Source organism: Microcaecilia unicolor, chromosome 9, assembly GCF_901765095.1.
Source record: "Microcaecilia unicolor chromosome 9, aMicUni1.1, whole genome shotgun sequence".
In the NCBI taxonomy this organism is placed as follows: Eukaryota; Metazoa; Chordata; class Amphibia; order Gymnophiona; family Siphonopidae; genus Microcaecilia; species Microcaecilia unicolor.
Window position 1 is genome coordinate 49,838,674 of NC_044039.1, and position 23,730 is coordinate 49,862,403.

General features: G+C 44.5%; 2 protein-coding genes across 2 annotated transcripts in view; one reads left to right on the top strand and one right to left on the bottom strand.

The window, feature by feature from the left end:
* Positions 1–14,065, bottom strand: part of FOXM1 (forkhead box M1) — a 133,384-nt gene extending 119,319 nt beyond the window's left edge. Inside the window, exon 1 of the mRNA XM_030213878.1 lies at positions 13,973–14,065. The gene's annotated coding sequence lies outside the window, so the exon portion shown is untranslated. The remainder of the gene's footprint in view (positions 1–13,972) is intronic.
* Positions 14,066–14,506: 441 nt separating this feature from the next.
* TULP3 (TUB like protein 3) overlaps positions 14,507–23,730 on the top strand; it is a 362,459-nt gene continuing 353,235 nt past the window's right edge. Inside the window, exon 1 of the mRNA XM_030214120.1 lies at positions 14,507–14,623. Coding sequence (XP_030069980.1) covers positions 14,577–14,623 — 47 coding nt within the window. The 5' untranslated portion in view covers positions 14,507–14,576. The remainder of the gene's footprint in view (positions 14,624–23,730) is intronic.

Consider the following 23,730-nt stretch of genomic DNA (forward strand, 5'->3'; position numbering starts at 1 on the left):
ATCGGGCCTTGAAAGTTCGGCACTTTCGCATGGAGACTCTCCGCTCTGTTATAGCGGCAGTGAAGGCAGGGGAGTTCCTGGCATCCTTGGACATCAAGGAAGCTTACTTGCATATTCCCATCTGGCCTCCTCATCAACGCTTTCTGCGTTTTGCAGTCCTGGGCCGACACTTCCAGTTCAGAGCCCTCCCGTTCGGGTTGGCTACTGCTCCGCGGACCTTCTCCAAAGTAATGGTGGTCATCGCGGCCTTCCTGCGAAAGGAAGGAGTACAAGTCCATCCTTATCTGGACGACTGGTTGATCCGAGCCCCCTCTTATGCAGAGTGCGGCAAAGCTGTGGACCGGGTGATTGCTCTTTTGAGCTCCCTGGGGTAGATCATCAACTGGGAGAAAAGCCAGCTGCGCCCGACTCAGTCCCTGGAGTATCTGGGAGTTCGATTTGACACCCAAGTGGCCAGAGTGTTCCTGCCGGACAATCGGATTGTCAAACTTCAGGCTCAGGTGGACCAGTTCCTAGTAGCCTCTCCGCTTCGGGCTTGGGACTATGTGCAGCTGTTGGGCTCTATGACGGCCACGATGGAAGTATTGCCCTGGGCCAGGGCTCATATGAGACCACTACAACACTCTCTGCTGCAGCGCTGGACTCCGGTGTCGGAGGATTATGCTGTGCGCCTTCCCTTGGACCCAGCAGTGCGCAAGGCGCTGAGCTGGTGGCTGAAGACAGACAAGTTGTCTGCAGGGATGCCTCTTGTGACCCCGGAGTGGATTGTCGTCACGACGGATGCCTCTTTGACGGGCTGGGGAGCCCACTGCATGGGAAGGACAGCGCAGGGGCTCTGGTCTCCTGCAGAGGCAAAGTGGTCTATCAACCTCCTGGAACTCAGAGCCATTCGGTTGGCGCTTTTGGAGTGCCTCCCGGTACTGGCGTTGAAGCCAGTACGGGTCCTGTCGGACAATGCCACGGCTGTGGCCTATGTCAACCGCCAGGGAGGTACCAAGAGCGCCCCTCTAGCCAAGGAAGCCATGAATCTATGCCAGTGGGCGGAAGCGAACCTGGAACAGCTGTCAGTGGCCCACATTGCCGGAGTCATGAATGTCAAGGCGGACTTTCTCAGTCGCCATACCTTGGATCCCGGAGAGTGGCAGTTATCGGCTCAGGCGTTCTTGGACATCACGAAGCGCTGGGGCCAGCCGAGCCTAGATCTGATGGCGTCATCGGCCAATTGCCAAGTGCCGCGCTTTTTCAGCAGAGGACGGGACCCTCGATCTCTGGGAGTAGATGCTCTTCTCCAACAGTGGCCGACACAAGAGCTTCTCTATGTGTTCCCGCCCTGGCCCATGTTGGGCAGGGTACTAGACCGGGTGGCAAAGCATCCGGGCTGGATAATCCTGGTGGGTCCGGACTGGCCCAGACGTCCCTGGTATGCGGACTTGATCAGGCTCTCAGTGGACGACCCTCTGCGGCTGCCAGTGGAGCAGGGCCTGTTGCATCAGGGTCCCGTGGTGATGGAGGATCCCTCCCCCTTTGGTCTTACGCCTTGGCTATTGAGCGGCAGCGTCTGAGGAAGAAGGGCTTCTCAGACAAGGTCATCGCCACTATGCTGAGAGCGAGGAAGCGCTCTACTTCTACTGCTTACGCCAGGGTTTGGCGTACCTTTGCAGCGTGGTGTGAAGCAGGCTCACTTTCTCCCTTCACTGCTCCAATTTCTTCAGTGCTGGCGTTCCTGCAAGAAGGTCTGGAGAAAGGCCTGTCGCTCAGTTCCCTTAAAGTCCAGGTAGCGGCTCTGGCTTGCTTCAGGGGCCGCCTGAAGGGTGCTTCCCTGGCTTCGCAGCCAGATGTGGTACGTTTTCTCAAGGGAGTTAATCACCTGCGCCCTCCTCTGCGCTCAGTGGTGCCTGCGTGGAATCTCAACCTGGTGCTAAGAGCCTTGCAGAAGCCGCCTTTTGAACCCTTGTCGAGGGCATCTCTGAAAGACCTGACGTTGAAAGCAGTCTTTTTGGTGGCTATCACTTCAGCCAGAAGAGTTTCCGAGCTCCAGGCACTCTCATGTCGAGAGCCTTTTCTGCAGTTCACTGAGGCAGGAGTGACTATTCGCACAGTGCCTTCCTTCCTGCCCAAGATTGTTTCTCGCTTCCATGTGAATCAGCAGCTCTGTCTCCCTTCCTTTCGTAGGGAGGACTACCCAGAGGAATACTCTGCTCTCAAATATCTGGATGTGAGACGAGTCATCATCAGATACTTGGAAGTGACCAATGATTTCCGGAAGTCGGATCATCTGTTTGTCCTGTTTGCAGGTCCTCGTAAGGGTCTGCAGGCTGCTAAGCCTACAGTGGCAAGATGGGTCAAGGAAGCCATTGCAGCGGCTTATGTGGCCGCGGGGAAGGTGCCGCCTATCCAGCTGAAGGCTCACTCCACTAGAGCTCAGGCGGCCTCGATGGCAGAGGCCGGGTCCGTCTCCTTGGAAGAGATTTGTAAGGCGGCAACTTGGGCATCGGCCCATACCTTCTCCAGGCATTACCGCTTGTCTGTGGCTGCTCGGGCGGAGGCCCGGTTTGGAGCTTCAGTGTTGCGGTCAGGGATTTCTATGTCCCGCCCTGGGTGAGTACTGCTTCGGTACATCCCACCAGTCTATGGATTGATCAGCATGATGATATGGAAGGTAAAATTATGTATCATACCTGATAATTTTCTTTCCATTAATCATAGCTGATCAATCCATAGCCCCTCCCAGATATCTGTACTATTTATATTCTGGTTGCATTTCAGGTTCAAGTTTAGTCTTCAGTTCCTGTTCAGGAGGACTTCGTGTTCAAGTTTTTTCAATTGGATTCTTCAAGAGTTGAGACGAGTTTGTGTTACAGTGAGCTGCTGCATTCCTCTCCCCTCCGTTTTACGGGGCTGGATTGAGACATAAATTCTGCCGGCGCTCCCTCCCGCTTCGTGCGGCTGTAGGGCAGCTTTGTACCCCTCCCGCTTCGGCGGTGTTAGGGTCAGTCAGCTCCTCCCGCGGTTGCAGGATAAGCCAGATCCCCCCGCATCGGCGGGGTGGTGTCCCTCCCCCGCTCCGCGGGGATGAGCTGGACGGATTCCCCTCCCCCACTTGTGTGGGGATGAGCTGGGTTAATTCCCCTCCCCCGTTTCGGCGGTGGTGAGCTGGGCAGAGTGTCCCTTTGTGGGTGTAATTCTCTAAGTGCTGAGTCCTGCAGATGGAGCTTTGATATCGACATACTGAGGAGTTTCCGGCAGCACATGACCACATATAGGGAGGCAAAAGCTTTGCTCTCTATCTCCACCTGCTGGTAGATGGACACAACCCACCAGTCTATGGATTGATCAGCTATGATTAATGGAAAGAAAATTATCAGGTATGATACATAATTTTACCTTCTATGTCATGATTAGAATATGTCAGCTTTTTTGTAATGTATATCTGCTGGTGTTTGTTAGACATGGACATGAAATATAACAAAGCATGCTATGTTCATTTCTAAGCACAGAATGCTAAAAGAGGTAACAGGCCACACTTTGAGTTTAAGTGGCTGAGGTTGCATTCCTTGTAGATTCTGAAGACAGTTTGCACTTTTCTGTAATTAGTAAGTGTTATTTATTTTCATTTAGTATGTGCATAGAAAGGTGCCTTGGTTCACTGTTTTGCTATTAAAAAACAAAACAAAAACAACCAAACCAACTTAAAAAAAATATCAAACGTTTGTCACAAAAATAGAGAAGCTACCCATGGAGGGGCATAATCGAACGGGGCGCCCAAGTTATGAGGGCGTGCTCCCAGGACGGTCCCGTAAAGGGGCAGGGCAACCCGTATTATCGAAACAAGATGGGCATCTATCTTTCGTTTCGATAATGCGGTCGGGGACGCCCAAATCATGAAATTTAGGTTGGCCTTAGAGATGGTCGTCCTTAGGTTGTTTTTGAGATGGTCGTCCACGGTTTTTGGCGATAATGGAAACCGAACACACTCATTTCAAAAACGACCAACTCCAAGCTATTTGGTCGTGGGAGGAGCCACTATTCATAGTGCACTGGTCCCCCTCACATGCCAGAACACCAACTGGGCACCCTAGGGGGCACTGCAGTGGACTTCACAAATTGCTCCCAGCTGCATAGCTCCCTTACCTTCAGTGCTGAGCCCTCCAACCCCCCCCCCCCTAAATCCCACTCCACACAACTGTACACCACTACCATAGCCTTAAGGGGTGACGGGGGGCACCTACATGTGGGTACAGTGGGTTTTGGGGGGGGGGGGGTTGGAGGGCTTAACATTTACCATCACAAGTGTAACAGGTAGGGGGGGGGGATAGGCCTGGGTCCGCCTGGAAGTGCACTGCACCCACTCAAAACTGCTCCAAGGACCTGCATACTGCTGTGAGGGAGCTGGGTATGTATGACATTTGAGGCTTGCACAGAGGCTGGAAAATAAAATTTTTTTAAATTTTTTTTGGGGTGGAAGGGAGTTGGTGACCACTGGGGGAGTAAGGGGAGGTGATCCCCTATTCCCTCCAGTGGTCATCTGGTCAGTTCGGGACGCCCTTCTTTTTTCCATTATTGGCCGAGGACCCCCATCTCTAAATCACGCCCCAGTCCCACCTTCGGTATGATGCCAACATGCCCCCATGAATTTTGGTCGTCCCTGCGACAGTAAGCAGTTGAGGACGCCCAAAATCTTCCAATATAGTGGAATTAGAAAAGGTACAGAGAAGGGCAACAAAACTGATGAAGGGGATGGGACGACTTCCCTATGAAGAAAGGCTAAAGTGGCTAGAGCTCTTTGCCTTGCAGAAAAGATGGCCGAGGGAAGATATGATAGAGGACTATAAAATAATGAGTAGAGTGGAATGCGTAGACATGAATCACTTGTTTGCTCTTTCCAAAAATACTAGAACTAGAGGGCACACAATGAAACTACAAAGTAGTACATTTAAAACAAATTGTAAAGCAGGGGTTTAAAAAAGGTTTGGATAGCTTCCTATAAGAAAAGTCCATAAGCCATTATTAAGATGGACTTGGGGAAAATCCACTGCTTATTTCTAGGATATGCAGCATAAAATGCATTGTACAGGGATCTTACTAGGTACTTGTAACCTGGATTGGCCACTGTTGAAAACAGGATGCTGGGCTTGATGGACCTTTGATCTTTCCTAGTGTGGTAACACTTAGGTACTTATGTAGGCTTGCCAACATATGGACTTGTGCTAGTGTCCTATTATGACCCCAGCTAATCCCAGTCAATTGTCCTTGCAGTTCTGTATACTGCCATAGGGGTACTGAGGTTGCCAGTGCTTGCTGCAACTGCCTGACTTCCAGGCTTGCAGCCTCCATTTGAGCCTGATAGAATTGAGTCTGGGCCGTCAGTATGCCAATCTGGTCCATTAGCCCCTTTAATTCCTGATCTGGGGTCTCCGTGGTCAGCTGCACAGGGTACTTAGCTAGCACTGCCCACTCTAATTAATGCTGCAAAATTTGTAGTTTAGAGATCATCTCCTACTTTTCCTGTTCCCAATTGCTTTTTTGGTCAACCAAGTCTTGATAACCCTTTTTGATCTGGTTTTCATCATCACACCCTTCTTCCATGAAAAGGGTCTGCTGCTTAAGGACCTTCTGTAGCTGGCTTCTTTCCACCAAACTTTATCACATTGCCCCACAACTGTCTAGATAAATTCTTTTGCTTCCTCCAATTCCTTATATTGTTTTTGCAGGGATACAAGGGAAGATTCCATCAGGGCTACTTGAACTCACAACTGAATAGTCTCTTCCTGGTTGTTTAGACAGTCCCCCAAGGACTGGAATTCCTTGACTTCTAGATGCTGGGTATCTCTTTCAGCCTCACTGGCTAGGAGGTTAGCCTGCAACTCCTCTATTTTCTTGGCCTGTTGCCCCAGGGCTTCCAGTAATTCGCTTTTCTCCTTTTCCAGAGCTGTACAAAGGGATATTCCTTGTCATCAGCAGCAGATGAATCCATTAACTGATGGGTTGTATCCGCCTACCAGCAGGTGGAGATAGAGAACACTGAAAAGACATAGTGACCTTGGACAGCTAGCCCCTTCTGCCTTCAGTATATCTCTATCATGTCATCGATGTACCGGTAGTATTTTAGGGGTTTGGTCTGGTATGTATTCAGAAATGTCTTCTAGCTCAGCCATAAAGAGGTTGGCATATTGGGGTGCTGTCCTGGTGCCCATCGCAGTGCCCATTATTTGTGAAGCAATTTTACAATTCCTTCAATACATACCATCCTACAATCAGATTCAAAATTGACTACTCCCCAGAAAAAGTCATCTTTTTTGGACACCACATTCTCATTCAGCGATGGGTATATACAAACATCCATATACAAGAAACCCACAGACAAATGCAGCTACCTCCACAACTCCAGCTTCCATCCTTCACATACAAAAAGATCCATTATTTACAGCCAAGCCACAAGGTACCACCGTATCTGCTCTGACCTAGGGGACAGAGACAGACACCTTGAAATCCAGACTGCATCCTTTGAAAAGAAAGGCTACAACCCCCAAATAACCTCCAAGAATATTGCCCCCTCCCTCAAAACACCCAGGGAAAATCTGCTACAGTACAAAGAAAAAAAAAAGCCACAGACAGAATTCCCCTTATAGTGACATACAACCCAGAACTGGAAAAATTAAGAAAAATCATAAAAGATCTACAGCCTATACTCCAGGAGGATGAATTACTGAAAGAGATATTCCCATCCCTACCAGTGCTGGCCTTCCGACAGCCACCCAACAAAAAACACAAGCTAATTAGAAGTAAGCTCCCAACACAGACTCAAAAAGAAGAGAATGGCACACATCCTTGCAATATATCCAGCTGCAAACTATGCCAAAACATTTCACAGGACTCCACGGTCATTCACAATGGAAAAATATTCAACATTAAGGAATCTTTCACGTGCTCATCTTCCAATGTGGTATATATCATTCAGTGTAAAAAATGCAATGAAGGCTGCTACATTGGAGAAACAAGTCAGATGCTAAAGAAGAGATTTAATTTACATAGACACCATATGAAAAAAGCTAGTACCAATCAGGATGTCACCTCTATGGGGCAGCACTTTACAAAACCAGAACACTGTACCAGTGATTTAATGGTAATAATCCTGAAAGGGAACTTTAAAACAATACAAGAATGTAAGACCTTTGAAGTCAGAATGATTAAATATTTTGACACCCACCAGACAGGACTTAACAAAGATCTGGGTTTTGTAGCCCATTATAAACCATAAAATTGTACTACTTTGTCACCCACCTATCTCCATACATATCTCCCCGCCCCTCATCCACCCAACTCTTCCTGACTCTCACCTATCCACCCACATCCTGTTAGACTGTCACTGAAATGCTTTGATGTTTCACTTATATATACTGTCATCTACCAACATTTGCATATTTCCGATCTGACGAAGAAGGGCTACCTTCAAAGCTAATCAAGAAATGTATTAAGTTATGTTCAATAAAAAAGGTATCATCTTATTTTCTTTTCCATGTTTTATTTTTATTGATTACCTTTAAAAGTGGAATAACACGGCTACCACACCTCTCTACTCATTTTTATTTTGTAATGCTGTAACAAACAATTGTGTTTTTCAGTGGTGTAGCCAGACAGCCAGTTTTGGGTGGGCCTGAGCCCAAAGTGGGTGGGCACAAAAGTTTCTCTGCTCCGCCCTACCTCCACTTCAAAATATAAATACTTTAGCTAATGAGGATCCTCAAGCTCAGTCGGCTGAAGACTTTCTCTGAAGGTGGCCAGAACTCTCTTTTACCAAGCTTGGCAGGCAGCAGCAATGACCCTAAGCCACTGATGGCAGCACCCCACACATGCTTAGCTGTCGATGGCTCAAGGATGCTGTTGCCAGAGCTTGGTAGAAGGGAGTTCTGGCTGCCTTTGGAGGAGGTCCTTAGTTGGAGATGCCTGGGAATCCTCACCAGCTATACAGCAAGGGTTAGGACTGGTGTTAGACCTACTTGGCCCAGGTCAGAAAATAAAGGAGGGCTCCCCTCCCCGATTCCCACTCCTCTTTGCCTCCTCTCCAATCTCCCACCTGCTATTATTATCATACCAACAGACCCTCACCAAATATAGAACAAGGGATCACAAATTAGAAATAAAAATATTTAGACAAAAATTGAAAGGGAACCCTAAGAAGTTAAACATAGCATTACTGCAACACTGGAGACATAAAACAGAGATGCATTTCCTTTTCTACAGAACACAATAAGTACATAAGTACATAAGTAATGGCACACTGGGAAAAGACCAAGGGTCCATCAAGCCCAGCATCCTGTCCACGACAGCGGCCAATCCAGGCCAAGGGCACCTGGCAAGCTTCCCAAACGTACAAGCATTCTATACATGTTATTCCTGGAATTTTGGATGTTTCCCAAGTCCATTTAGTAGCGGTTTATGGACTTGTCCTTTAGGAAACCGTCCAACCCCTTTTTAAACTCTGCTAAGCTAACCGCCTTCACCACTTTCTCCGGCAACAAATTCCAGAGTTTAATTATACGTTGGGTGAAGAAAAATTTTCTCCGATTTGTTTTAAATTTACTACATTGTAGTTTCATCGCATGCCCCCTAGTCCTAGTATTTTTGGAAAGCGAGAACAGACGCTTCACATCCATCTGTTCCACTCCACTCATTATTTTATATACCTCTATCATGTCTCCCCTCAGCCGTCTCTTCTCCAAGCCGAATAGCCCTAGCATCCTTAATCTTTCTTCATAGGGAAGTCGTCCCATCCCCGCTATCATTTTAGTCGCCCTTCGCTGCACCTTTTCCAATTCTACTATATCTTTCTTGAGATGCGGCGACCAGAATTGAACACAATACTCAAGGTGCGGTCGCACCATGGAGCGATACAACGGCATTATAACATCCTCACACCTGTTTTCCATACCTTTCCTAATAATACCCAACATTCTATTCGCTTTCCTAGTTGCAGCAGCACACTGAGCAGAAGGTTTCAGCGTATTATCGACGACGACGACACCCAGATCCCTTTCTTGGTCCGTAACTCCTAACGTGGAACCTTGCATGACGTAGCTATAATTTGGGTTCTTTTTTCCCACACGCATCATCTTGCACTTGCTCACATTAAACGTCATCTGCCATCTAGCCGCCCAGTCTCCCAGTCTCATAAGGTCCTCTTGTAATTTTTCACAATCCTGTCGTGATTTAACAACATTGAATAACTTTGTGTCATCAGCAAATTTAATTACCTCGCTAGCTACTCCTATCTCTAAATCATTTATAAATATATTAAAAAGCAGCGGTCCTAGCACAGACCCATGAGGAACCCCACTAACTACCCTTCTCCATTGTGAATACTGACCATTTAACCCCACTCTCTGTTTCCTATCCTTCAACCAGTTTTTAATCCACAATAGGACATTTCCTCCTATCCCATGACTCTCCAATTTCCTCTGTAGCCTTTCATGAGGTACCTTGTCAAACGCCTTTTGAAAATCCAGATACACAATATCAACCGGTTCCCCTTTGTCCACATGTTTGTTTACTCCTTCAAAGAATTGAAGTAAATTGGTCAGGCAAGATTTCCCCACACAAAAGCTGTGCTGACTTGGTCTCAGTAATCCATGTCCTCGGATGTGCTCTGTAATTTTGTTTTTAATAATAGCCTCTACCATTTTCCCTGGCACTGACGTCAGACTCACCGGTCTATAATTTCCCGGATCTCCCCTGGAGCCTTTTTAAAAAATCGGCGTTACGTTGGCCACCCTCCAATCTTCCGGTACCACGCTCGATTTTAAGGATAAGTTGCATATCACTAGCAGTAGCTCCACAAGCTCATTTTTCAGTTCTATCAGTACTCTAGGATGAATACCATCCGGTCCAGGAGATTTGCTACTCTTCAGTTTGCTGAACTGCCCCATTACGTCCTCCAGGTTTACCATGAAGTCAGTAAGTTTCTCCGACTCGTCCGCTTGAAATACCATTTCCGATACCGGTATCCCACCCAAATCTTCCTCGGTGAAGACCGAAGCAAAGAATTCATTCAGTCTCGCTGCTACGTCTTTGTCTTCTTTGATCGCCCCTTTTACCCCTCGGTCATCCACCGGCCCAACTGATTCTTTTGCCAGCTTCCTGCTTTTAATATACCGAAAAAATTTTTTACTATGTTTTTTTGCCTCTAATGCTATCTTTTTTTTCGTAATCCCTCTTGGCCTTCTTTATCTGCGTCTTGCATTTGCTTTGACACTCCTTATGCTGCTTCTTGTTATTTTCAGACGGTTCCTTCTTCCATTTTCTGAAGGCGTTTCTTTTAGCCCTAATAGCTTCCTTCACCTCAGTTTTCAACCAGGCCGGCTGTCTTCTGGACTTCCGTCTTTCTTTTCTAATTTGCGGAATATGTATGGCCTGGGCCTCCAGGATGGTATTTTTGAACAGCGTCCATGCCTGTTGTACAGTTTTTACTCTCTCAGTTGCCCCCCCTAAGTTTTTCTTTTTACCGTTCTTCTCATTTTATCATAGTCTCCTTTTTTAAAGTTAAACGCTAACGTATTTGACTTTCTGTGTACAGTTACTTCAAGGTCGATATCAAAACTGATCATATTATGATCACTGTTATCAAGCGGCCCCAGTACCATAACGTTACTCACCAGATCATGCGCTCCACTAAGGACCAAGTCTAGAATTTTTCCTTCTCTCGTCGGCTCCTGCACCAGCTGCTCCATAAAGCTGTCCTTGATTTCATCAAGGAATTGTACCTCTGTAGCGTGTCCCGATGTTACATTTACCCAGTCTATATTTGGATAATTGAAGTCACCCATTATTATCACATTGCCCATTTTGTTCGCGTCTCTGATTTCTTTTATCATTTCTGCGTCTACCTGCTCATCCTGGCGAGGCGGATGGTAGTACACTCCTATCACCGTTTTTTTCCCCTTTTATACATGGAATTTCAACCCACAATGATTCAAAGGTGTGATTTGTGTCCTGCTGAATTTGTACTCTATCTGAGTCAAGGCTCTTGTTAATATACAATGCTACCCCTCCACCAGTCCGGTCCACCCTATCATTACGATATACTTTGTACCCCGGTATGACAGTGTCCCACTGGTTATCCTCCTTCCACCAGGTCTCAGTAATGCCTATTATATCCAATTTTTCATTTAGTGCAATATATTCCAACTCTCCCATCTTATTTCTTAGACTCCTAGCATTTGCATATAGACATTTCAGAGTATGTTTGTTGTTCCAAGAAAGACATTTGCTATGCACATTTCCAAAAGCTAACATATTCCATTTAAAACATTCAAAATAAAATGCTTTGTTTCTACCTTTCTTGTCTGGACATTTTATTTTTCCATCTTGCTGGTTCCAATTTCTCTTTTTTGCTTTCCTCTCTGTCGTCTAATTCTTCTTCAAGTGGCTGCAGTCCATTTGTCTTTTCTCCTCTCTCCTATCTGTTCCCTCATTATTCCTGCCTCTGACATATTGATCATTCCTTTTTAGCTCTTTTCTGCCTCTCTCTTACCCTTCTTCGTCTCCTTTTTACTTTTCAACTACCTATCAAATTTCCATCTTCTTCTTTCACCCACTAGCTCTCCCATTCCCCATCTTACTCCTCCCCATCCCTACTTTCTCTTTTATCTACTCCCCATTACCATATTTCTACCCTCTGTAATCACTCACTCTCTCTCATTCATTTCCTTGCCACCCCCTCCTCCCCCCTTGGCCTCTCCCACAGGGTTCCACCATTCCCATCGTCTTCCTCCCTCCACCCAACCCGCATCTGATCGCCTCCCCACCCCACCCTGGTAGCCTTATATTTTCCTGCCTCTTCTCTCTTCATTCCTGTCCTCTCCCCCATGGCCCATTTTCCCCCCTCACCACCTACTATGTACCTCCCCCTCCCTCTCATCCACCCCCATGTCTATCTTCCCCTCTCATTCCCACTGTCCACCATCTCTCTCTCCCTCTGCTTTGTGTTCTGGGTCTAACATCTATCTCCCCTTCCCATACAGCATCTCTACCTTCCTCCCCTCTACCATCATGTCTCTCCCTTCCCTCCACCCCTATGCCCACCATTTCTCCCTCCTCTCCACCCCTATGCCCACCATTTTCTCCCTCTCACCACCTATCCCCTCTCTATGCAGCATGTCTCCCTCCCCTCCACCTCATATGCAGCCAAGACTTCCCCCTTCCTCACCCCTCCGCTGCATCTCTCCCTTCTTCCCCGTGCAGCATCGCCCCCACCCACCATGCCTCATCTTTCCATCTTCCCTCCCCTCTGTGCATGTTCATTGCTGGATTTCCGGTTGAAGGATCTTAGGTATACATAAGGGAGGAGAAGGGATTTCAGGGATGGAAGCAGATGATCAATTAGGATTTCAGTAGCGGGGAGAGAGGAGTGAAGATGTGTAAACACAGGGAGAAAAGATATGAGCAAGAGTTAGGAGGAGAGAGAAAGAAGTAGGGCAATAAAGGGAGAGGTAAAGAGCAGACAAGTAGGGGGAGGAAAGGAACGGAACGGGGAAGGGGGTGATAAACAGGAGAAATACTGGGATTACAGTAGGAGATAACTGTAATCACAAGGAAACTAAAAGAGCAGGCATGTTAAAGGAAGTAATTCATCCCTTGCTTCTTCCGGCTCCCTTGGTATCCATATCCCTCTATCCTTTTCCCCATATTCTCTCCCCATTCCTCATCTTCACCTTCCAATCCTGTATGCCTTCTCACACACACAACATGAGTTCTGATCTGTTTCAGATCTACTTACTGTTGCAGGAATTACCACTAGTGTTAGCAGAATCTGTGGTACTTCAGAAGTCAAACAGCACACACCAGAATGAGGGAGAAATCTTCTTTATTTGCCAGCAAACAAAGTAGGACATCAGCATTAAGTCTCTTCTTCTCTTTCTCAGCTCTCTGGATCTTGTGGCTTCTGTCTGTCCTCTTCAGTTCTCTTCTCTCCTTCTCAGCTCCTTCTTCTGACTGTTTCAACGTAAGCTGCCTCTGCTCCCAGTTATATACAGTTCTAACCCCCTCCTAGCCCCCCTTACTTTCCAGATGGTAAAGAATAGATTAATTACCCTGTCTGAACCAATCATCTCTATACATATATTTCCAAAATATCAGTTACATAGGTTTCAGATGTCCTAAACTGACCTATGACTTGGGGCCTCTCACGCTAGACAATTGGGCACCAGAACTCTTGCATTTTATTATTATTCACATAATCCCAGTCATAAATTAAACTGGGTTCATTTAGGGGCTAAGAGGCCAGTCTGACATTTATTATTCTCATATTCCTAGTCAACTTCATACTAACTGCTAACTGAACTCTGGCATTCATTAAGGGGTCAAGGGCCAATCTTACTTAATGGCATACATATCAGTTATTACTTTCAGAAAAACCAGTCCTACATTTTACTATAATCCATCAAGGAAGTTGACTTTTTCTGACCTTTTTCACCTATTAGCTTCCTTCACAGAACTCGCTAGGACTGTAGATAATTCAAACCAGATGATGACCTTTTCAACTGCAGTCTTACTTGAGAGTCACACTGAATTGAACAGACATTCTACATAGAATTATTAATTACACAGAATAAAACATATTCTACAATAAACAGAAATCAGAATTCTTATAAGACATATTCTAAATATTTATAATGGTATCTATAATATCTATATCTAACCTGTTTCCTTCTAAGCATTTTCTACAATATGTCTGCAACATGCCTTGTTCATAATGGTATCCATATGTGGTAGCATTAGCAATCCATCACTCAAAAAGGGACAGAGTTTCATTTCTCACTGACCTTTCTAACCTTTAGCCCAGCAAAAGTTAGACATTTGAGAATCTAAACCAGATGACATTCCTTCACTTTACTTGCAGGGTGAAAAGTTGAAATAGAATTTAAACACCAAGCTTTAAACAGAATTAACAATTTCTTTTGTCCACTGCCTCACTTACAATCCTTGTTGCCAATCACCTCTCTCTTCCTCACACACATCTTTCCATCTTCCGTTCCCCCTGTGCAGCTGCTGTCCCCCGTCTTCCCTCACCCTCCTTGCAGGCCCACTCAGCAGCAGTGTTCCTGACAGCGATTCCGGTCGCCGGCTCGGCTCGCAGTCGCAGCGATTCCCACACGCTGCCTGCCGGCTGCCGCTCAAGTTCAACAATCTCCTTGCGACTGCGACCGGAATCACTGTCAGGATTGAACACTGCTGGGCGAGGGTGGGCACAGGCCCGCCCGTGGCTACGCTCCATAAAGTTTGCATTCTGGTGCATATAGATACACGTAGAAAAAAACACCCCGCTCTCCTTTCAAGCATGCTCATTGTAACGAGGAGGGGTTCTTCTTCAGTAATATAGCCTAGAATACACAGACGCCGCATTCGTGCAGCAGCCAATCGTCTTTGACGCTTCATGGCTCCTGGCCAATGGCGCGTGCTGTTGCTGCAGGGTGCGGTTGCTAGGATCCGAACGGGACTGTATGTATCTGTGGTTGCCTTCAGTTTGAATGCGGCGGGTTAGAGAGAAGAAGAGCCAGCAGCCAAGTGCTTAGCAACGGGAGATGGAGAGTGCCAGGAGCCGAGCGTCTGCAGGGCAGCGTGGAGTCAGGTAGGATCGCGAGAGAGGCGACAGGGCCCAGTTGCTGAGGGAGAGAGGGATGGTACGGACCAGTGCCACCTCATTCGGAGCAGAATATAAGGCCTCGGCACTGTGAAACAGCATATTTCACAAATTCACTAGAATAAAACCTCGAGAGGACGTACGTCTCCACCGCCTCAGCTCTTGCCCCACTGTGGCCTTGAGCTGTTCAGTTTGCAGAAATCAGAGCGCTTTGAAGCAGGGAAAGGACTCTGAGGAAGGAGGAGGAGTTTTAAAGAAAGTCAAAGAGGCTGTAAATAATAACTAATTGTTAATTTATTAAACCCAAATCCAACGAGTTCACCCTTTCTTCTCGGGTTTTGTGCAGCAGGGTTTTAAGGGGCTAAAAATTGTACTATGTAAAATATGAAAAGAAAGATCTGATAATGTTAACAGGGATTACATTTTGTTCCAGTTGAGGACTTTTAGACAACTGGTTGTGAGAGTAGAATAATTTGCCAGATGAGAAATATGACAACCATATGGGTCCCAATAGTCGAAGGTCTGGTCCTAAAGCCAACAGTATAGACACCTAGCTCTCCAATGCTCCAAGGAGATGGTATTCAAATTATATGCCACAATGAAAGTGAACGCAAAGGGGAGGAACATGCCTTGCACAAGACCAGCGCTTACCATGAAACTCTTGTGCCCATGTGCCAGGCAAGACCAGAAGTGCAAACACACATTAGTGCCATTCTTCTGCACCTCTAAATACAAGTGTTTCAAAAATTTTCACTTGAAAAGATCATATTTAAGCGCAGAAGAACGGCGCCAATGTGGCCTCGGACTTGCACACACTGTCGACGTTTATCGGCCACATGGGCTTCCTTCTGTTTCTATAAGAACACAAAACCTTCAACACCACCCCTCAAGCTGTGTCAGCTAAACAGCGGTGATTGGCTGACAGAAACGTGGAGGGACTTAATGGAAAGGGAAGGACGTCTAATCAGTGGTGCACTGGCTAGAGCACTGAGCTTGTAATCAGAAGGTTGCTGGTTCGATTCCCCCTTTCACTATCCTGGTAATTTAGACGTTCCTGACTGCACTTGCTTGTTTTTTTTTTTTTTCTTCCGATTTTTCCTCTCTGCATGGGTCCCGCACAGCACTAACTAAACTAAAATTACTTCGGGGACCTGCATACTGCTGTCATGGAGCTGGTGATGACATTTGAGGCTGGCTTACAAGTTGGGAAAAAAGTGTTTAACATTCGGTTTTTTTTTGGTGGGAGGGGGTTAGTGACCACTGGGGGAGTCAGGGGAGGTCATCCCCGGTTCCCTCCGGTGGTCATCTGGTCATTTAGGGCACTTTTTTGGGACCTGTTCGTGAAAAAAACGGGTCCAACAAAAGTAACCTAAATTCTCTCTGAAAACGCCTTTCTTTTTTCCATTATCGGCCGAGCACGCACATCTCTGCTCAGCCGATAACCACGCCTCAGTCCCGCCTTCACCACGCCTCCGACACGCCCCTGTCAACTTTATGCGTTCCCGCGACGGAGTGCAGTTGGAAACGCCCAAAATCGGCTTTTGATTATACCGATTTGGGCACCCACAAGAGAAAGACGTCCATCTCCCGATTTAGGTCGGAATTTGGGCGTTTTTCTCTTTCGAAAATAAGCCTCTATATCACAAGACGGTCAACATTATCTCTAAAGAAGAAATATGTTATTTAGCAAAACCTCTGACAAACTTAAATTTGAAACATTATCTACTTTCTTAGACCACAAATATTAGAAAAGGGGGGGAAGAATAAATCAATAAAAGAAGATAAACTAGTAGAATTCAATTTAACAAGTAAATGGCCTGGTTCTCTTGCCCATGTTATTTCCACAACCTTAATACTTTCTACATCTTATTTGGTCAGTTTTATGGCATCTATAAACATTTTCAACTGGTCAGGTTCAAAGAAATATGTATTTGTTCCCTTGATATTTGATACAGCATTTACAAGGGTAAGCAAGTAAAAAAGTAGCACCCATAGTTTTAACCTCTTCTCTGTAAACAAGAAACGCTCTCCTACGATCCTGAGTTTTAATCACATCTGGAAAAATCCAGATTTTTTGTCCATGAAACAGTTTGAAAGCGTTCTTAAAGTAAACTCTTAATAATGCCTTTACATCTTGCTCGAAAATGAAAGATATCAGTAATGTCCTCCGAATAGTTATTTCCGAAATGGATTCTTCCAAGAACACAGGCAAGTCCTGCAAATTTATTTCTGGACCTTGATTATTATCATTTGGATTCGTCTTAGAGGATTTATCAGGCAGATAATAAGCTTTATTGATAGGTGGTATTGCAGATTGAGGATAAAACAGAACTTCCGTTAAGTATTTTTTTTAAAAAGTCCATTGAAGAAATTCCAACTAAAAAGGGAAAATTCAATAATCTCAAATTTAATCTTCTATTATAGTTCTCTAAGCTTTCTAATTTTAAGGAAGTTTTTATTTTATCCTTCACCAAAGTATCTGTAAGAGCTTTTAACGATATTTCAGCTTTTTGATTGGATTGTTCCGTCTTAACAGTTTCCAAGGCCAAAGTTAAGGAATCAAATTTGTTTACCAGCAATGCAGTATCCTGGGAAGTTTTCGTGACCGCTGATGTTAATTGTTGAATTGCTGACCAAATAGAGTGTAGAGTCACCGCTTGGGGAACCTTAGGTTCTATGCTCGCACCATCTGCGTCCTGGGGAAGGGTTCTGCCGTCTGAGGCCCTCTGGTTACCGACTTCCGGTCCCATCGAGTCCTCATCACTCATCCAAAGGGCTGCAGGGCAAAGCGGCGGATTAAGCTCTGGCGGGGACAATGATGTTTCCGTCCCAAGTGGAAACGCCGCTCTTTCGGCGAAACCAACAGCGGGATCCCTCACGCCAGTATCCACGGGGGTGCTCGTAGCAAACTGCAGGAGCGTTCGCTGACCCGGGGGCAGTGATTGGGCCGACGACAAAGTACCCTTCACTGCACCTTTCCTCTTTGTATGCGGCATTTTTAGAAAAAGAAAAAGGTAATATTAAAAGAAGGCACAGCTTCAGCGTCTGCAGAGCCTCAAGCACGAACCACCATCTTAACTCCCCCCCCCTTCTACAGAGCTTGTATTTAGTTTTATTAGTTTTACATTTGCAAACCATCTTGAATGGCTTTTGCCGAGTGGAGGGTATATAAATAAAAAAAAAAAAAACAACTTTCATACATGTGATAGGGTGGTACTTGTCTTTATTGCTGGATAATTCTACTTGGCTGTAAAGCATAAATGTCATCTGGCCGGTAGCAAGTGAATGATGTTGGGTTATTCAATATACTGATAGACAGCTGTTTGTCACACGCTGTTCTGTTGCTGAACTTAAAAGGTTATGTACCCAGTTGCTTAGGGCAGTGTTTCCCAAGTCCAGTCCAGGAGGTACCTCTTGCCAGCCAGGTTTTCAGGATTTCCACAATGAATATGCATGATCTTAATTTGTATACATTATATAGAAATGTCTTTTATTCATATTTGTTGTGGATATCCTGAGAACCTGACTGCAAAGGGTACTCAAGACCGGACTTGGGAAACACTGGCTTAGAGCATGATTTTTCAAGCTGTTATACAGGTACAATTTTTTCCCTTGCCTGCTTTCCCAAGAAAGAAAAGTAAGATTATGTGAGCACTGTGTATAGGCTCCTTCCCTTCCCTCCCCCCCCCCCAAATTTTTCTGTATTTCATATCTCATCCTCATCAAATTTTGTCCAGTAGTCCAAGAGGTTTTTTTAAAGTGTAGACTTCATGAATTTTGTAGAACTTGTTTATTTTTGCTTCCATTTTGTTAAATGCTAGTCCAGTCAGGGAATTAGTCTATTTCTGGAAAATGACTGACCACTGTGGCCTTTTATTGGTTATTAGTTGAACTTTAGAACAACTGTAGTAGCTTAGGGCCCTGTTTGCCAAGGCGCGCTAGCATTTTAATGCACTCTAACCGTGTAGGTGCTCATAGGAATATTATGGGTAATCTACACGGTTAGTGTGTGATATAAACACTAGCGCGCCTTTGTAAACAGGGCCTTTAAGAAAAAAATCAGTTTCCCTGTTCTCTTTTAGGTTTATTTCTAAAGAACTTTTACATTTTTATCAAACCATATTTTGTTGTGTTTTAGTAGTACAGATAAGCAACTCTGTATGAAATAGTTTTTTTTGTAGTGAGCAAACCTTACATTCTTAACAATACTCTGGGACCATTTTAGTTGTTCATATTTGACATGTATGCAAATAACACTTGATAGGCAGACTAGATAGGTTGTATGGTCTTTTTCTCCCATCATGTTCTATAACAGACAGTTTTGTCTTGATTAGACTGTATGCTCTATGTAGCAAAACATGTGGGACAAATAGAGATTTTGGAATGTTATTAATTAAGAAAATGATTAAAACCAATGAGGTTATAATCAGAAGAACTAGGAATTAAGATATAAGAATAGCCTCTAAAAGGTGAGTGTTTAGGCTGGATGTGAATAAAATGGAGAAGAAGCATGATACCAACTCAGAAAGCCAATTACAACTGAATAATGCAATAAGGTGGGATATGTAAAGTTGGGAGCTCATGATAGAATAGAGGGGCATAGATGAGTAACTTGCCTGATGAGCAGAGTGGATAATGAGGGCCTGCCGGAATTTTGGATGTGAACTCTGGAGGTGTGTCAAGGGTTGGATTTGGTGTGCGTTACTGGATAGGAGATGTCAAGAATTCAGAGTAGAGGATGGTATAGTGATTGCTAGGAGGAAGATATTAGGGATAAGATTGGAGGTATAGTGATCTGATATGTGTGAATGGTTTGAGAGCTGCCATGGAAAGGCCAATATTGAGATTGATATTCCTAGCTGAGAGGAAGGTCAGAGTGTGAGACAGAAATTGAGGTGTGATGATAATAAGGGTAAAGAGAGTAGAGATAGCTTGATAAGAGGAAAATTCAAGAGTAATGGATGGTGCTTTTATTTATATATTAAAAAAAACTATTAATTTTTTCAAGTCAGGGCTTTAGATAAAATTCAAGTATATTGCACACGTTAAGGTAACCTTTACATAACTGATACAGGATGGAGCATTTATTTATTTATAGCATTTATATCCCACATTTTCCCACCCAAGGGCAGGCCCAATGTGGCTTACAGAAATTTAAAAAAATCATACATCAATTCTACAACAAACAGTCAACGACGTTGTAGTGAAAGAGGCTAGTGAGTAATAGCAGAGGTGGGGAAATATGGAAAGAGAAATTGAATTCAATAGGCAGCGGTGCGGGGCGGGTCAGGAGCGTAAGCTTTTCCGAATAAAAAAGTCTTAAGGTATTTTTTGAAGGTCGGATGATCAGGGGTAATTTTCACAAATTTAGGTAAACCATTCCACAGTTGTGCGCTAATATAGGAAAAGGTGGAGGCGTAGGTGGTTTTATACTTGAGGCCTTTGTAGATTGGGTAATGCAGATTTAAATACAAGCGAGCTGATCTATGAGAGTTTTGAGGTGCTAAGCTGACAAGGGTGTCCATATATGCAGGGGCTTCACCATAGAGAATTTTATGCACCAGAGCGCAAATTTTAAATGTTATTCAGTCCTTGACAGGGAGCCAATGCAGTTTCTCACGCAGTGGTCTTGAGCTTTCAAACCTCGATTTACCATAAATAAGCCTAGCAGCTGTGTTCTGGGCAGTTTGTAATTTTTTTCAGAAGCATGTCTTTGCACCCTGCATATATCCCATTACAGTAATCAAGGCGGCTAAGGACTAAAGACTGAGTTAAACTTCGAAATCCTTTCCTAGGGAAATAAGGTTTGTTTTTAATTACCTCTTCTTATAGACCTCTTTCTGACTCCGTCACACGGGGGACTAAAGGTACTTTTTTCATATAATAGGTTCTGTATAGTTTCTCTAACCTCCATTGTCACCCAATCATAAGGGGGTCTGTTCTGGGGTGGCATTAGGAGCCGTAATTGAAAACTAATTCCCATAACTACTGCTTTCTGTCCAAAACTGAGTTTCACTTGTATGTGATCTACCTTAGGCTAAATGTTAGGTAAAGAGAAGATAGAATCAATAAAAATAGAGACAGAGATAGGTTTAGATAGATAGGTACATTTTATTTCTTACCCAAACACAGGTCTTCAAGTTGATACAAATACAGACATCAGATTCTGGTTTCAGCCGCACAGGGCTTCGCCGTCTGACAGAGGCTTTGGAGAAGACTCTCAAACTAAGCCAAAATCTCCCCTCTTTTATACACAAACCTCTCCATAGAAGTGAATGGTGAGAAACCTTGCTCCTAATCTTTCTCACTTTCTGAGATCATACTTTCCCATGCGGTCTGCTGTCGGATGTGCCCACCTCCTTCCGTTCTCAGCTACTGCTAATTATCAACATGTTTTGGGAAGCGTTGAGATAACAGTTTCACATCTTCCGGCTGCAATACTTTTCACACCATCTTATGAACTCTGTATGACCTCTGTATCATTTTATACAAAACTACTAAGCTCCATTTTATTCATCTGATCCATCATTCTTTCATTACAGGTGCTGATTTAAATTAAAAGTTGTACCAGTTTGTATCAGGACTCATTGTTCAGACCTGCTTTTTTTCAGATTCTCAAATATTAATTCACTTGCTTGCTGTTTGGCCTAGTCAGTATTTTTTTCAGTTGTTCTAGGCTGCATAGCTTTGGCCATCACTATTCCAGTGGTAGCCTTAAAGCTAGGCCATATATTAACAGGTTTTATGCGTTTTAGCTTCCAAAGAGAGAAGAACATTTGTCTGGTGGTAAAGTTTGTTTGCTGCTTCAGAGTTAAGTGTCTGTCAACAATTACACCTAATATTTTTAGAGACTCAGAGATCGGTAAGACAAGCTCAGGTGTGATTAATGTGGAGGTCGTAAACTTGTTATAGAGAGTGGAGAGGATAAGGCAATGTGTTTTCTCAGCATTGAATTTGAATTTAAAAGTGTTGGCCCAATCTAGCATTGTGTGTAACCCAAGCTGTATTTCACTGGCTATTTCGTTCAAGTCTGTTTTAAAAGCAATAGAGATAGTGATATCATCCGCATAAATAAATGGGTTGAGACCTAGTTTGGAAAGGGCTGTGGCCAGGGGAACCAACATTATGTTGAAGAGTGTTAGGGAAAGCGGAGAGCCCTGAGGCACACCACAGTCTGCTTTCCAGCGAGGCGATAGGCTTGAGTTAGAGCTAACTTGGTATGTTCTTGTGGTTAAAAAACCTTTCAGCCATGCTAATACATTTCCACTGGCACCGAAGTAGTCAAGGAGATGAAGCAGGGTATCATGACTCACCATGTCAAAAGCACTAGACATGTCGAATTGTAAAAGCAGACTTCTCTTTCCAACAGCTATTTCCTTTTTAAAGTTGGTCAGGAGGGTGACAAGCATGGTTTCGGTACTATGGAGTGGACGGAATCCTGACTGTGACGCATGCAATATATTGAACTTGTCCAAGAACACCTTGAGCTGTTTGTATACCATGCTCTCCATTAATTTCACGAAAAGCGGAATAGATGCAATCGGCCGATAGTTGGCAAGATCATGGCTGTTTTTCTTGACATCTTTGGGAATCAGGGTAACTAGGATGTTTCCAGAAGTTTCCGGGAACATGCCAATACCAAGCATGAAGTTAAAATGCAGTGTCAGATCAGCTATGAAGCAACGAGGAACACATTTGAGTAAATAGTTTGGACAAGCATCTGATTTGCAAAATTTATTGGAAAGTCTACGGATCTCCTGTTGGACAGAATCAACAGTAAGAGGTGCGAAGAGAGAGAATGATCGGTCAGCTGGGTGCTCGCCTAAACTCGGATCCAGGTCACTAAGAAAATCACTTACAAACTGCTCTGCGTTAGGGAATTCTTTAATTTTATGACTTGGCCAAAATTGCTGCAGGTGGACTACCTTTATTGACAGATGTGAGCACTGTATTATCCGTTAGTTTGTTAACTAAAGCGTAGAGTTGTTTCAAATCTTTGTAATCGGGGCCTATTTTAGATTTATAATAGAGTTTCTTGGATTGTCAGATAGCATACTTTCTCTGAGATGTCTTCCATGCATTTAGATGTTGAGTTTCCTGGTGCTTTCTCCAGGCCCTTTCGAGTCTTCTGCAAGTGGTCTTGAGTTGTTTAAGTTGTTTAGGATTTAAATACAATGGAGAGAATTCAAGAAATGGTACTGAAAAACTTGAGCGCTAAGGGCTATTCTGTAAAGGGAGCGTGTCCTTAGTCCTTTGTGGAGCGTATGATCTGGTGCAGGAGGGTAATGGTTCTGGGGCCTCTTGATAAGTGATCATATGATCAGATTTGATATTGGCTCTGAAGTAAATACGTACAGGAAGTCCAATACATTACCATTTAACTTTCAAAATGGAGACTATGATAAAATGAGAAGAATAGTGAAAAAAAGCTTGAGGAGCAGCTGCAATGGTCAAAAATTTACATCAAGTGTTGATACTGTTCAAATACCCAATCCTGGAAGCCCAGGCCAAATATATTCCATGTATTAAAAAAGGAGGAAGAAAGGCCAAACGACAGCCGGCATAGTTAAAAAGTGAGGTGAAGGAAGCTATTAGAGCTAAAAGAAAAGCCTTCAGAAAACAGAAGAAGGATCTGACTGAAAATAAAAAGAGAGCATAAGGAAGACAAAGAGGGACTTTGAAAAAAAGATTACGTTGGAGACAAAAACACGTAGAGGGGCATAATCGCAAGGGGCCCCCCAAGTTTTCCTAAGGACCTCCTCACAGGACGTCCTGGCGAAGGGGCGGGGAAACCCGTATTATTGAAACAAGATGGGTGTCCATCTTTCGTTTCGATAATACGGTTGGGGACGTCCAAATCACGAAATTTAGGTCGACCTTAGAGATGGTCATCCCCAATTTTCGGTGATAATGGAAACCGAGGACGCTCATCTCAGAAACGACCAAATCCAAGACATTTGATCGTGGGAGGAGCCAGCATTCGTAGTGCACTAGTCCCCCTGACATGCCAAGACACCAACCGGGCACCCTAGGGGGCACTGCAGTGGACTTCAGAAATTGCTCCCAGGTGCATAACTCCCTTACCTTGGGTGCTG